This window comes from Pleuronectes platessa, chromosome 12, assembly GCF_947347685.1.
Source record: "Pleuronectes platessa chromosome 12, fPlePla1.1, whole genome shotgun sequence".
NCBI lineage: Eukaryota > Metazoa > Chordata > Actinopteri > Pleuronectiformes > Pleuronectidae > Pleuronectes > Pleuronectes platessa.
Window position 1 is genome coordinate 12,574,557 of NC_070637.1, and position 13,930 is coordinate 12,588,486.

The 13,930-nt window shown below is 41.8% G+C and overlaps 1 protein-coding gene across 1 annotated transcript in view; it reads right to left on the reverse strand.

The window, feature by feature from the left end:
- The window catches only part of LOC128453865 (neurexin-1a), a 255,113-nt gene that overhangs the window by 38,125 nt on the left and 203,058 nt on the right, over nucleotides 1-13,930 (reverse strand). The window contains exons 20-21 of the mRNA XM_053436966.1: nucleotides 7,766-7,937; nucleotides 1,103-1,192 (exon numbers count right to left, since the gene is read on the reverse strand). Coding sequence (XP_053292941.1) covers nucleotides 1,103-1,192; nucleotides 7,766-7,937 — 262 coding nt within the window. The remainder of the gene's footprint in view (nucleotides 1-1,102; nucleotides 1,193-7,765; nucleotides 7,938-13,930) is intronic.

Consider the following 13,930-nt stretch of genomic DNA (forward strand, 5'->3'; position numbering starts at 1 on the left):
AATGGCAGTCTGATCGAAAATAATAATAATAAAAAAAGATTCATCGGAAGTAGTAATGTAATGGAAAAGTAAGAGATTTTACTACACTAGAAGAGAGAGCATCATCGTGAAAGTAATACAAACGGACAAATCGTTTGCAGTAATAATACATCTCTCTAAATAATAATTTCATTATTGCTTAACTTATGTTATCTTGTATTTTTACTTCAAATGTCACAACTTACAGAAAGCATGAAAACTAAAATGTCTAGAGGCGTGTGGGAGAACTAAACTTCTCTCATGTACAGTCTCACAGGAACCAGGAGACACTTGTCATAGGTTTTAAACTGATGCTCCTTTTAGCAAAAGTAACCAAGAAGTAACTGAATTGTGAATGAACACGGTTTGGCACATGAAAAAAGCATAAACAAACAAACGCAACAGAACACTTTCAACTTAAAATCCGAAACAAACCAACAAAGGAAACAGAGAAATGATAGGGCTCATTTCACATTTTAGGTGGTAAATATGAATTAGTTATCGAACTATAAAAAAAACAAAGCATGCACTCAGTTTGTTTTATGTTACAGTTCCTTGATCTATTGCCCTATACATATTTACAATTTCTGTTAAAGGGACTCAAAATTCTGATGCCAATTCATATTACACACTATTTATCATTGCTCACAGTTTAATCAGAATACATCGAATAGGACTAAGAACTTTACTGTACAGTACATGTACTGTTTCAAAAGTGTTTCAAACAACACTCATGACTTATGAATGACTAAACTTTATCTTTTAAATTTATCTTTTAGAAGTTTACAGCAAAATGCGACAGTAATTTATAGACATTTTAATCATGATTTTACTTCAAGACTTGGATTTAAATTCATATATTTACAGTCCCTTTAACCTTAAGTTGACAATAAACACGTATTAAAACAGCTGACAACTAGAAAATAAATACATTATTATAAAAACAAATTTAACTCTTCAAATCATTTAGTTTTTAATGTTTTTTACTGAACATTTATTTTTTTAAGTTTATGATTTACAAAATAGTGCTACACCTTGGTTATGATAAAATTATTTTATTTGAAGTTTTAATCAGTGATTTTACCTTTGTCGAGTAGCCATTCATCAACTACTCGACCAAGTCGGTATGGGATTCGCTGTCTAGCAATCGCCAGGCGTTCGTTATCATTGTTGCCTTTAAAGTTTAAAGAGACATTTCATTGGTTACAATCTGTAAGGTCAAAGGTTAAATGTTCATACTTAATGCTGGAGCTATACAACTGCACAACTCTTTTTATATTTAAAAGGCTTTGTAGATTTAAAAAAAACATATTTACCGTAAAAACATTATTTGAACAAACTTCAGTCATTTAATTTTATTTTAGCCAACAAAATTAGGCCTATATTAATCGGAAATAAGTCAACGAACACGCAGATATTACGTCTAGGTTAATAGGACTATGTTATAAACCAACCCAAATCACAACTTTAAACATTTCCATTACAAAAGCTTAACCCAAATATCCCAATCCAATTTATCTTTACCCTCTACATCTTTTTAACTGGCTTTTAAACTAGTTATATACACAAGAACACCATTTAAATTTATTATGGAATCAACCTTTTATGATTTAAAGGATCAAACAATTTAACGTTAACATATTACAAATGCCCACCCCGTTTATCAACAGCCTAATTGACAAGAAATAATAAGCTGATCGCAATGCAACAGTTAACACAGTATAAACATCCGGAGCATCTAGTCAGAAGAGAAAATCAGAGGAGGAACAATCACAGTGAACTCTTGATTAACGAGGCTTTGACAAAAGCTACAAGTCATAAGAAGGAAAAGTTTTCAGGGTTTCACACTGAAGCGGCTTCTCGTCAGTATTTAGTGGACAACCCTAATAAGTGTCGAGCGAGAGAAAGAGCAGCCACAGAGAAAAGCTCCGCTCCGAGACTGTAGGGGCACCTTGGCATTAATGAGGCCAAACTCTGCATCACCCCTTTTGTCGGGGCCAATCACCTCTCCAGAACGGAAGACTTTCAGCAAAGTGCCACTGTCTCTGAGTGGTTTTCCCCGTGGCATTGTCTGACGAGATTGAATTCAGTCCGCTCCATTCTTCCGGCAGATTGACAATGTTTGTCCCATCAACTATATTAATTCAGTTCTGGCAGATAAAAGATCAGGTAGCTAACAACGATTTGGAGGAAGCGGGGAGGAATCGCTTCCACGAGGAAAGGATCGGGCAGACATGAAAGCAAGGAGGTAACCTTGTAACAGATGCACAGTTGGGCTGATGAAAGGTCTTGGAGGTAAGAAGACGCATAAAAAGAAATATTATTAATGGCATCAGGTTGAATTACTGTGGAGGATCAGATACACAAGGAGAAAGGGGTTTTAAAGCTGGTCTGTGTCGCTCATGGAATTTGGCTGCAGTTGATTGTGCCAGGTTGGAGCACAAAGGCTTGTGAAGGAGATTTACTTGAGCACTTCTCCCATCACACAGAGATACACTCTGCATTACAACAAAGCCACACAGGGACACGGCGGATATTATTTGACGTTAATCTCCAAATGTTACTTATGGAGACACAAAAGAAACCTCTCATCATCTGGAGTGATTCTTCCCCTGCTATTGATAAAGACTTAGTGTGTCTATTTTTCACATTTTGATTGTTTCATACCATATATCAGTTTTTTTTTTTTAACAATTTTAAACCTGCATATGGTTATTTTCAACACACAATGGTCGGAAGTTTTCAGATTTCATGTCAAACTAACCCAAACAATCAAATCTACTTAGAATTCTACTCATTCATGATGCACTGATGTTAAAGGACGTGTTTTTGGCCGTTGGTTTGATTCCCAAGACATAAATCGTGTATGATGGCTCAGAAATATACCATCAGTAAGTAAGTAAGGTTGAAGACTAGTTTTTCACCAAAGGTTTGCTTGAACATGAGCAAAAAGAACATTTGCTGGGGACCGACATTCAGCTGCAGGTTAATATACATCTGGTGCTCAGGTGAATATTTTCCGGCAGTATGATGGAGGTGTGATAGGTGGAAAATAAACTAAATGTTCATCACAATGACAGAACAAGTGCAGTGTCTAATTTCTGTGTTATTAATTGTGTTTAGACAAGATTGCAGCTCTAAGGCAAAGAGGAATAAACTACAACAATTATCCCCTAAAGACCGAACTGCCGTGGATGGACCTTCTAAGTGAAAATTATGGAGCAGTATATTTAATTTATGCTGCGAGTTAGAAAAGCCAAGCTTCTCTCAGGTATGTGGATTGAGAAAAAGCAGCCTCCAGGTGCTTTAGGCTTATGGAACGTCTGCACACCGCCTGGTGTTAAACACACACCGTATTCCCCCTGTGCAGAGCTTTGCACCACCTGATTCACTTTAGCACTGCGCACGGTGGAAGTATAACCCACAACAACAACAACAGCACGAGAACAAACAAGCATACACTCTGTACTTCTTTCTATTCTGAATGTGTTAAATTAATGAATAATCCATTGATTGCTGGTGTCATGGAGCAGTCACGGGCTCGGCTAATTCCCCTCACCTCCATTTGTCAGTCACGGGGTGTTAGTTGTGTCACCGCTCCGTGTTTCCTGCTACTTCGACACCTCATCAGAGGAGAGGTCAGCGTCAAACTGGGCTCTGGAGAACATTTAGCCTGCAGCTGTTGGGAGGAGAGCGAGGACACCCGGGCTTCGACTGAAGAAGAGCAACCGTCATTACAATGGTAATGGCCTTCCTGATATACTCATCATTAATCAGGGTAAATTACCTAATTAATGTAGGCTAAACTACACACACACACACACTTTATTTATGAGTATGTGTTTGTGCTTCTCTTACAGTTATAATAAAAAGTAAGAACACGGTGTGGATGTCTCATAGTTTGCATTTAAAATGACAGCTTTTGAGTTTGTCCTCATGCCGCTGTCAAACATTTGTAACGGTAACAACACACCCACACATACACACACACACACACACACACAATTATCTTCACACACATTGTGCGATTGTGCATTCTCCATTTTCAAAGAGATAGTGCGGCACCTGTGTGGCTCTGCACCCCGGGGGCACTCTCTCTTTATGCTTATACCGAGGTTAATTACGTGTGGATATAATCAAGGGCTGATCATGTATTGATCCCCTCAGTGGGACACCGGGGTGTTAAACAATGCTGCTCCCTGGGCTTCAGGAGCGGCAGCAGAGAGCCCCATTCATCCCGCCGGCGAGCGGCGCCTGCGCCTGCTGCCGAGCGGTGATTTGGTCTGGTGTCGGGCCCGCCCGGCTTATCTCCTCCGCCAGACAGCAGCGATTCAGCGGCGCCGTCCCAGTCGACCCACTTTGCCCTCACTCACTTGTTTTCCTTTTTGTTAATAAAGTGGTCAGATAAGGTGGGAGCTTTATCTCATTACAAGCCCCAGGACACTCCCACAGTAAATGAACAAATATGCAAATGATCCCACTGTTCACGGAGCCGGGAGAATTAAACAGAGGGACGGCACAAGTCTCACTGTTATTTTTTATTATTCTGCTCCTTTTTTTCCCACTGTGTCTGTCACTGCACCTTCGCAAAGCATGCTCAGTTTTGACTGCTTGCACAATAGGCTGAATAGGCTCATGGATAAACCAGAATATGGGGATGGGGGGGTAGCATCGATGGATGAAGCCAAACCTGCTCCTCTTATACCCGCATCTTAGACACCACACGGCGAGGTGGAGAAAAACAGGACGGAGGGCGAGATTGACGAAAGGGGCAGGGTCGGACAGATAGAGGTAAAAAGGACAGAGAGGGAGAGGATGGGGAGCGATGGGGGGGGGGGGGGGGAGTGAGAGACGGCGAGCTCTGTGAGTGCATCACGCTCTGATAACAGTAAAAGAATAAGGCCAGGGACCTCTACATTATCTTTGTGTGCGGCGTGTGTTCATTGGGTGTTCCGTTAGGACACTGCACTGTACCCTGCGGGCCAGGCAGAGCCATTGTGATGGTATTACTTCCATGGCCAAGGCTCTGGAGAAGGGGGCTAGCTTTTCTTTTTTTTTGATGCTGCCCAGTCTTTTGTGTGTGCTGCCGAATGAAAGCAGGACACGAATAAAAGAGAGGGAGCTGAACTACAACATGCAGAGGCCTAGTTATGTGTGGGTGTGTGTGTGTTTTGCGTCTTAGATTCTAATAATTGTGCTAAAGACTTTTAATGGGCCGTAAGTATGTAGTACGAGACTTTTTAATGAGATTACCAGGACAGCAATATAGGCCCTGGTGAAGCAATTATTTCTTTGCTTTGAGAACGATTGCGCCCCCCCCCATGTAGTCTCCTCCTCCTCTCTGTCGTTCTCACTCTCCAGCCATCATCTTTATCTTTGCTGTCTACTCCTATTATAATCACTGTTGATCTGTGAGTGGCCTAAGAGTGGCTGAGGGCTGCTATTATGAGTGCGTTAGAGGCGTACATGGATACTAATCAAACTACAGGCGGGCTGAGAGAATAATGGCTTTGTGTGCTGGGGGGGGGGGGGGGGCAAGGGGAGGAACTGCACGGTGATTGTGATAAGATGTAATTAGTCTGCAATGAGCCTAATAAGGTAGCTGGACTTGGCATTGTCACTGACGCATGATTAGTGGGTACGAGATCGGTCACTTCCCCCCCCCCCGCGGCATTTATGACTCAGCATTTATCATGAGAGTAAATCGTTTTGTACATTATTTTAGTTTCTCTGGATTTAAAAAAAAAAAACGAATAGATCTTGACATTTTGCAGATTTAAATATGTCAACAACACACATTAGATAAACCGCGCTCCTTCCATTGCTGTGCATTAAATGGTCCACTGAACGGTTCAAAAGTTGTTTTTCACAGACTTTATCCTGTTTATGAGCAGCACGTCTGTGTGTATCATATGTTTTGGGACTGAGGGTGTGCGTCGTTTGAAGATTGAGATGTTCCCGTCCAGGCATTTAGCCCTGCTGTGCATTCTACCATGTCCGCGACATGTCAAAAGCCATTAGCTTCCCCATCCCACCTGAGGCAAGCGGCGAGGATTGAGTCCCAGTCATAAAACCCACCTTTCATTTGGATGAATGCACTGGTCATAGCTAAAAAGGTCACCAAACATTATGCAAAAAGGGGAGAGACAGGTTGAGTTTGTCCTGTTTGTCCCGTTGCCCACTCATCTTATGCAAGTTCAGAAAACAAACAGCTTTCCATCCTGTGGAGTAAAAGCAGTAATTCTGTCGTTTATGTTTTGAACATCCACATTCAAACTCCTTTAATCCCCTGTAGCTTGTGTCAAAGCCTCCGAGCCGTTAGGAAAGTTAACAATTTCAGAAAACACAAGCCGTGGCATTTAAATTCTTTGTGCGAGCCGTCGTACGACTAACATCTTGACATTCTGCAGAAACGTATCAGTGTTGCTGAGTTGTTTTCCCATTTCCAACCGTTAGATTACTTTATATTTTCTCATGCAAATATCAGGACCCAGAGCTTGTATTCATGGCCATAATGAATCGTCACTTTTACAAACAAAGTTTATTTAATGGAATATTAATGAATAAACAAGAAGGGGCCAATACAACATGTGAGCTGTATGATTTTCTCTCGCCTGTCGTCTGTCCTATGGGTAAGGTGACAAGCATCATGTATCATATTGAAACATATCAAAATTAATCATAAGGCATCATGAGGTATCGTATTGTAAGTAATCGGAAAGTATTGTATCAGATTGGATTGTAAGTTATCGTGACGTATCAAGAGCTATCGCATTGTATCATATCGTAAGGTATTGTAAGGTTTCATATAGTAAGTTATCAACAGGTAGCATATCGCATCTTGAGGTGTCGTTTCATCACAAGCTATCGGAAGGTATTGTATTGTATCATGAGGTATCGTAAAAGTATCGTACTGTACAATAATTCCACTTATATAATGGAGGAGCTATTAAAATACATAATTCATTTACTAAACACTTACTAGACAAGGCCGTAACTGGTGAATTCATATTCTACTGACTTGTAAACAATGGTGCTGTGTATGAAAAGTGCAACACAAACGGAATTATTAGCAGTGACACTAATGGCAACAGACATTAACATAGACTCGTTTTTGTCTGTGAGTAGCTGTGGTGCGTGTCAGTAATTAATTCAAAAGGGAACTATCACAGCTCATTCACCTGGTATAAGTGGCAGATTAATTCAGGTCTTACTTTAGCTCGACTGTTATTACGGGTTTGTCTCCTCAGCTGCCTCATTTCAATCCATCTCCCGTATCGACAGATGGATAAATACTGAACTGGCACACAATTACTTGCCACAATAAAAGTGTTAATTCGTCTGTAAATCACGTATTGATTTGAATTACTGTAGGAGGATTACTTATGTATATGGGGAATATCACAGGTATGCAGATAGGGGGGGTGGCTGCTCGGTAAGACATCTTATATTTACATAGGTTTCTTGAGTGCAACCTTTTTTTACGTTTCCACCGGGCTGTTTAAGAGCATCGACTAAAGCCACGTGATAAACATTGGAGATGAGAAAACAACTCAGCAACACCGGTGTTGTTCTTTAACAGCTGCTGGGAACAGAAACATAAAAAGCGATTAAAGCACATGCCAAGTCAACGTTAAACATCCTGACAGAGATAAGGCTGAAACAGTTGGCTTGATAATCTCTCGGCCATTTTATCGCCTCTAAAAGGCAGTGGCAGGTGTAATTAAAGGCAGAGTGGCTGACTCACCTGTGGGGTAGCGCTCAATGACTGGCAGGTCATCCACCTGCAGAGTGGCATTACCCCCACTCCTCGTAAACTTCACTATATGGTACTTTCCGTCATTTACAAACTTTGATGTCTCCTCAATGTTAATGTCGTCTGTTCCGACATTGAATACAACAGCGATGTTTCCTTTTTCCTGCGAAAGAGAAGAACACAGAGGAGAAAAGGTTTTTAGTGATGACTAAACAACAACGCTCTTAAAAGATGAAGGTTATCAAGAGACCTTATGAAAATGTAATAAAGCGGGTAGGGGGTATCTAGCTAATGTAGCGCAAGTCCCGACTTCACATTAACTTAACAGTTGGTAAAACAACAGTAAATTTATGCAATATTGTTTGTTTCATTGATATCGTAGTGCAGCTTTTCAACATAAAATGGATGAATCCATGATTTTGTTCTGTTATTCAATTTAATGGCTGCATGGAAATTGAAACAACTTTTTTTAATAACTTTTTTCATTATATCATATTATATTATTTACACCAGGGACTAATTATAAGATACATGCCTTGATGATATTGTGCCATAGCAATATTTTAAATACACAAACTTTGTTCGTAAACCCATTCTGCAGACATTTACCCTCCATTAGCTGGACCAGACACTAAATGAAAGTAACCATATGGCCACCGCATTTAGTCCTGGAGCACATTGAAAACATTAAAATGCTGGACCCATTAGAAGGGAGGGTCCAGAGGGAAAGTTATGGCAACCGGTACTTGTTTTGCTTTTAGTAAAACATTTGCAGAATTCATGCATTTTAAGTCAGAAGAGTGATTGAATTGGGATCAGTATAACTGTTTTTCTCTATGTTGTGTTGCTGTGTTCCTGTGATCACACCTTCTAGGAACACACACACTGTACAAACATCGTGTACTCGGTGAGGAAAGTTTTTTATCTCCCTGTTTTTACAATAAAATGTTTATTCAAGTGGAATTTGGACTGGCAGAGAGATTGTAGAGACATATGCTCTTGAAGATGACATTGCTCATGGAGATTCTTTTAAAAAACTCTCTTAAAAAAAAACATTACAACAGCACAAACAGGCATCCTGAGTCCTTCAGTCAACAGCATCCATTCAATTAATGATATGGTTCACGGCCTCGAGCTCCAGTGCTGTGTGCAGACATTCACCCCTCACACACATACTCCCCATCCTCCCATTCAGCCTACGTCAAACCTACGCCATCACTTTAAATTATTCTCCTCAGGTGTAGCTTCAAACCTCAGCGAGAGGAGGATCATTCAATCAGTTTGTGTGAGGCTGAATTATGAGTTTGCAGCAGAAATCGCCGCCATTACATGAAAACTTAAACCTAGAGAAAACGTTTTAATGGAAGTTTGAACCCATTTAGCCCGAGTCTCTCTTAGATCCACATGTGATGGATATCTACTCTAATAAGCTTCATTCCACCCCCCCCCTCCCACTACATGATCGAAGTCCCTGAATCCTACGGCTTAATCCGTCTGAGATGAGTGCGCACGTTGGTGCAGTCACTCTCTCGCTCTTTCTGCTCATGAGCCGCAGTGAAAGGAGCATCTGGTTGGAGGCTCAACCTACTGTGGCAGCGCAGCACTCTGCATGTTATTATCCAGTCAGCACAGCCAATAGAACACTGCATCTCCATCTCTCTCTCCCTCTCAAACTCTGCCGTATGCACAAACTGACACACACACACACACACACACACTCGCACACTTGTGCACGCTCGTACAGTACACGCGGAGCCCGCTTCCCCTCAAAGTGTGGAACGAGCCGAGCTCGAGAGCCAGAAGCTAAAGTGCAATTAAAACCATTTGTAATGTGTCACACCACGTTACCAAAACTAGGACAACTGTATGCTTTGTAATGTAATTTCAACAGATTATATAAACTGATGCATTAAAGCTACAGTACTAACACAATTTGCAGAGCGCTCGAGGGCGTAAACACTGAATAACCGAGGCCGAGAGGAGATGGATACAGCTCGTGTCAGGGTCTCGGATGTGAATGGGCTAGAGGAGGATTCTGCAGAGGCTCGTGTTGTAGTAAAAACCTTGTGCTCGCTGTGCGTCCGACCTCTTGAAACTCTTTAGCGTGAAGCCACGGAGGCAGCGGCACCTCGGCCGGGCTCAGTATTCAAAGGGAGCAAACACAACACAATCCTCTGCGTGCTTTAATATAACGTCAAATTTTACAAGATATATATATATACATAAGGGGCTTCCGTTCAAGGACTACCACACACAGAACACATTCCCGGAGAACTTTTTTTAGTGCCGTTGCTCTTGGAGGAGAAAATAAAAAGAAGAAGAGAGACAGGGAGGAAAAAAGGTTTAGTGGAGGGACCAACCCAATTAAAATCCTGCTTTTAATAGCCTCCTTCAATTGACTTTTAATGTTCCCCGTGGTCCCGTTAATAAATTTACTGCATTTAGTCACAAACTGCCAACTTGAATTTCCATAGCATTAAAAAAAAAGCCCTGTTCTTTATCGAGACGAGGAGGTAGATGAAAGAGTCGGATGTAAGATAAGATCCTGACACAAGGCGGTGAACACACCAAGTTAAGTTTTTGACGATCACAGGGATTAACCGTTTGATAGGGCTGGTATTTACTTGAATCACCAATATTATGATCATTTTTCCCCCTCAATAATAATCCAATACATCTCATCACTTCCTGGAATTCCATCTACTTAGACGAGTAGTTAGTTCGAGCACTGAGAGGAGACTCATACTGGCACTCTAATAGGGTGCAAGCTTACATGCATGTCAGCGAGTGATTGATAGCTGCTTATCCGAACCCAGGCCATCACACCCTGTACAATTTGAGGGGCTGCTCACTTGGTAAGTGCTGATCCCCACAGGCCCCCCCCCACCCCCCCCCCCCCCCCTTTGTGTGAGAACACACACACGCACACACGCTGACTCCCTCGCACACACACACCGTACCCGAAGAACTCAGCCCTGCCTGACACTCGGCACGCTGCCTTGATTAATTGCTCATCAAGCCGCAATAGCGTTTAATTAACTGATGAAGTTGATCCACCATTCTCCTCTAATCTGCTCTTTTTTTATGTTCCTCATCCTTGCAGCTGCAGGGGGGGGGGGGGGGGGGAGTCGCTGCAGCGATACTCAGGGTGCCAGTTTCTCTTTAAAACTCCCCATCTGCACTCATTATACAGCCATAGACGTACTTGTTATACTGGCTGTTCAGCTGCAAAACAGCCTCAGCAGACCAAGGGCTGTTGGTTTTTTCCTGATATTATTAGCAAGCACCAGTGCTGCTAAAGTAGAATAATGTTTTCTACCAATCGTGTCCCCAGTCTGAGCAAATACAGTATCTGTTTAATGCTCCGAGTCAGTCAGCAGAGCCCCCTGCAGCTTTACTGTTACTTAAATACCAGCGTCCCCGTAAATAATGAATCAATTAGTAAATAAATAATACGTTTGCCTGTATGTTTTGGCGAAAATAATATATCGCATGTTGTTTGTGATCCGCTCGAGGGTCAAACACAGCGAGTGCAAAACAAAGCGGCAGCGAGTCGAGATGATGCATGTGTTTGTGATGGGTTACTGGAGCGAGCTCGTTCCTCCAGCCCACGTAGATGTAACGCAAAGAGGAGAGGAAGTGAGAAGTGGTGATCGAGACGGTGTCGGGCCTCCTCCTCAATCCCTGCACGAAAAAAATAAATAAAATGAACACCGCGGTGTGGGCCGTCCTAATGTTGTGCTTGTTTATGAGTCATTCATGTTGACAACCATTGTGCACCCGTCACATTTCATATCTCAGCAGTCGGACGCCGCGGGGTCTGCAACACATCTCCCTTCAGTGCACATGTCTGCGAGGGGTCCGCTGGCAGGTGGGAGAGCACCTCTGTCCGTGTGTCGCCTGTGCCGCTCGGTGTGTGTGTGCATGCGAGCGTGCTGAGGAGATATTATGCTCCGACTGCAGAAGCTAAAAGTCTTAATGTGGCTGGGGCAAAGCAGACGGTACTGTTCACCTTATCTTTTAATTACCTCTGACAGTCTTCTCCCTTTTTAAGCAAAGCCGAGCTAATGAAATTACAGATGTAATGGAATAATTATGAGAGAGAAGAGGATTTTTTTTCCCCCTATCATGTGCATTATGCAGCATTCATCCTTACACCTGCGATTACAGCAAAACAAATACGCAGCATTGTGTATAGGGAATCACTCGGATATCATTTTGAAATGTTTAGTACATTCATAACAAACGAGAGCGCTGCAAAAGCACGACAATGATGCTGCAGAAAATGAAATTTCAGCCTCATAGAAGCATATATGATACATTAACTTCCTAATATCTGAAACAATTTGATGATGTTACAGACTGTGACAAACCTACAGTATATTAACTCTCCGGGTTTGAAACCAGTGGAGCCTGTACATCCAATTTCCTCTCATGGTTTTGATGCAAAGATGTAAAAAAAGAAACGAAAAGAAAAGTTGAAAGCAGTGGTGGATCCAGGGGATAGAGCCAGGGGGCCACTGGCCACAGCTGAACTCTGATTGGCCCCTAAGATGCCCCTGTCCATTCATTCTGACGATTCACTTACTAATAATACTTAAAAAAATAATATGATCATTTATTGAGATGTTTTCATTTCCTTAACCTTTTTCGAAGAACACAATGAACTCCAACAAGGAACAGTTTTCTAAATATATTCAATGATGTGTGTCTTTGCTCAAAGCTATAGAGCCAACAGTGAACCAGGAATGAATTAAACATGCACCTTACTGAATGAGAGGCTGTGCATGGATGTAGGAGATATAATTGGCCCCTCCGTGTAAAATTTTAGCGCTTTATGGCCCCTGAGTTAGAAAATGTCTAAATCCACAACTGATTCATCCCTCATAAAAACTACTTATCACAAACAACACAAACCACACATGTACAGTACCTGCAGCACAATGTGGTGCTCACACACACTGTACTTTAGTCCCGTGCCAGACTTATGAAATACAAAACACGGCAGCTTCTATTAAAATGAAGAAAAAAAATGCATCAATGCTTTTTCTGTATCTGTTCCAATTTTCACATATGTGCTCTTCAGCATAAGGTTGATTATCACAGCCTGACTTGTACGTATCATCTTGTTGATGTTAGTGACAAATACTGTCAAATCTTGGCGCGCGCATTAACGTCCTCATGGCAAAACGGTCAGCAACTACAGGTGTCAGCAGATTTCTCTTCTCGTACACAGAGCTGAGCAATAAGCTGGATATCAGCTGAGCACATGTTAGAAGGGATTTGGAAGCATGTGCAGCCTCCAGTGTGATTTTTAGACATTTTCATTTTAGATCTTAATGAATCAAATGACTGATTGAGATCCTCCATATTAGATAAAATAATTCAGTTTATTTATTTTTCATCCTCTTTACATCTAATTATCATTGCATTACTGCTCTTTCTTGGTTTTTCATCTGATGTTAATGTGAGAATCCACTAGGATCATGCAATTTGTGTCGCAGAAATATAAATTTAATACATTTAAAGGTTAAGTTATTACAAGATTACCAATAATCTTTAACAAGGATTTACTATATTCCTTTCAAATTTAAGCAAAAACAGAGAGAATTCCGACCCCCCACCCCCGCCTAACGCACCAACTCCCGAGAAGCACAATCTAACTTGTGTGATTCTACAAACCACTACATAGAAGCTGTGCAGCAGGAATCATTCCTTACTCACATTTCTTACTTTCTGTCAGAACACGTCCCAAGAGCCGCGAGAAAATGGTTCAGAGACTGTGTCGGATCCTAAGCTGCATGTTAGTCAACTTCTACAACATGTTCTGAGTCATGGAACAAATTTGACACGCTTTTCCCCGCCCCCCCGACTCCGCCGTCACCTCAGAGCACGTCTGCCGTGGCGAGGTATGAGCGCGTTCGCCGGGAGCTCGGCTTACTTCAAAAACCGAGTCCGTCGGCTGAAGTGCCTGATTATCTGTGAAGCTGGCTTGGGATTGTTTCCATCGCTGGGAGACTCTATCTATCAAGTAGGAGAGCTCCATGCATTACATGAAGTTAACAAATCACGGAGCCAGCCGCAGCGGCTGTCGCAAGGAAGGCGCAGCTACAACGAGGGATATATTACAAAAAGATAAATTCAATTTATAGTGCA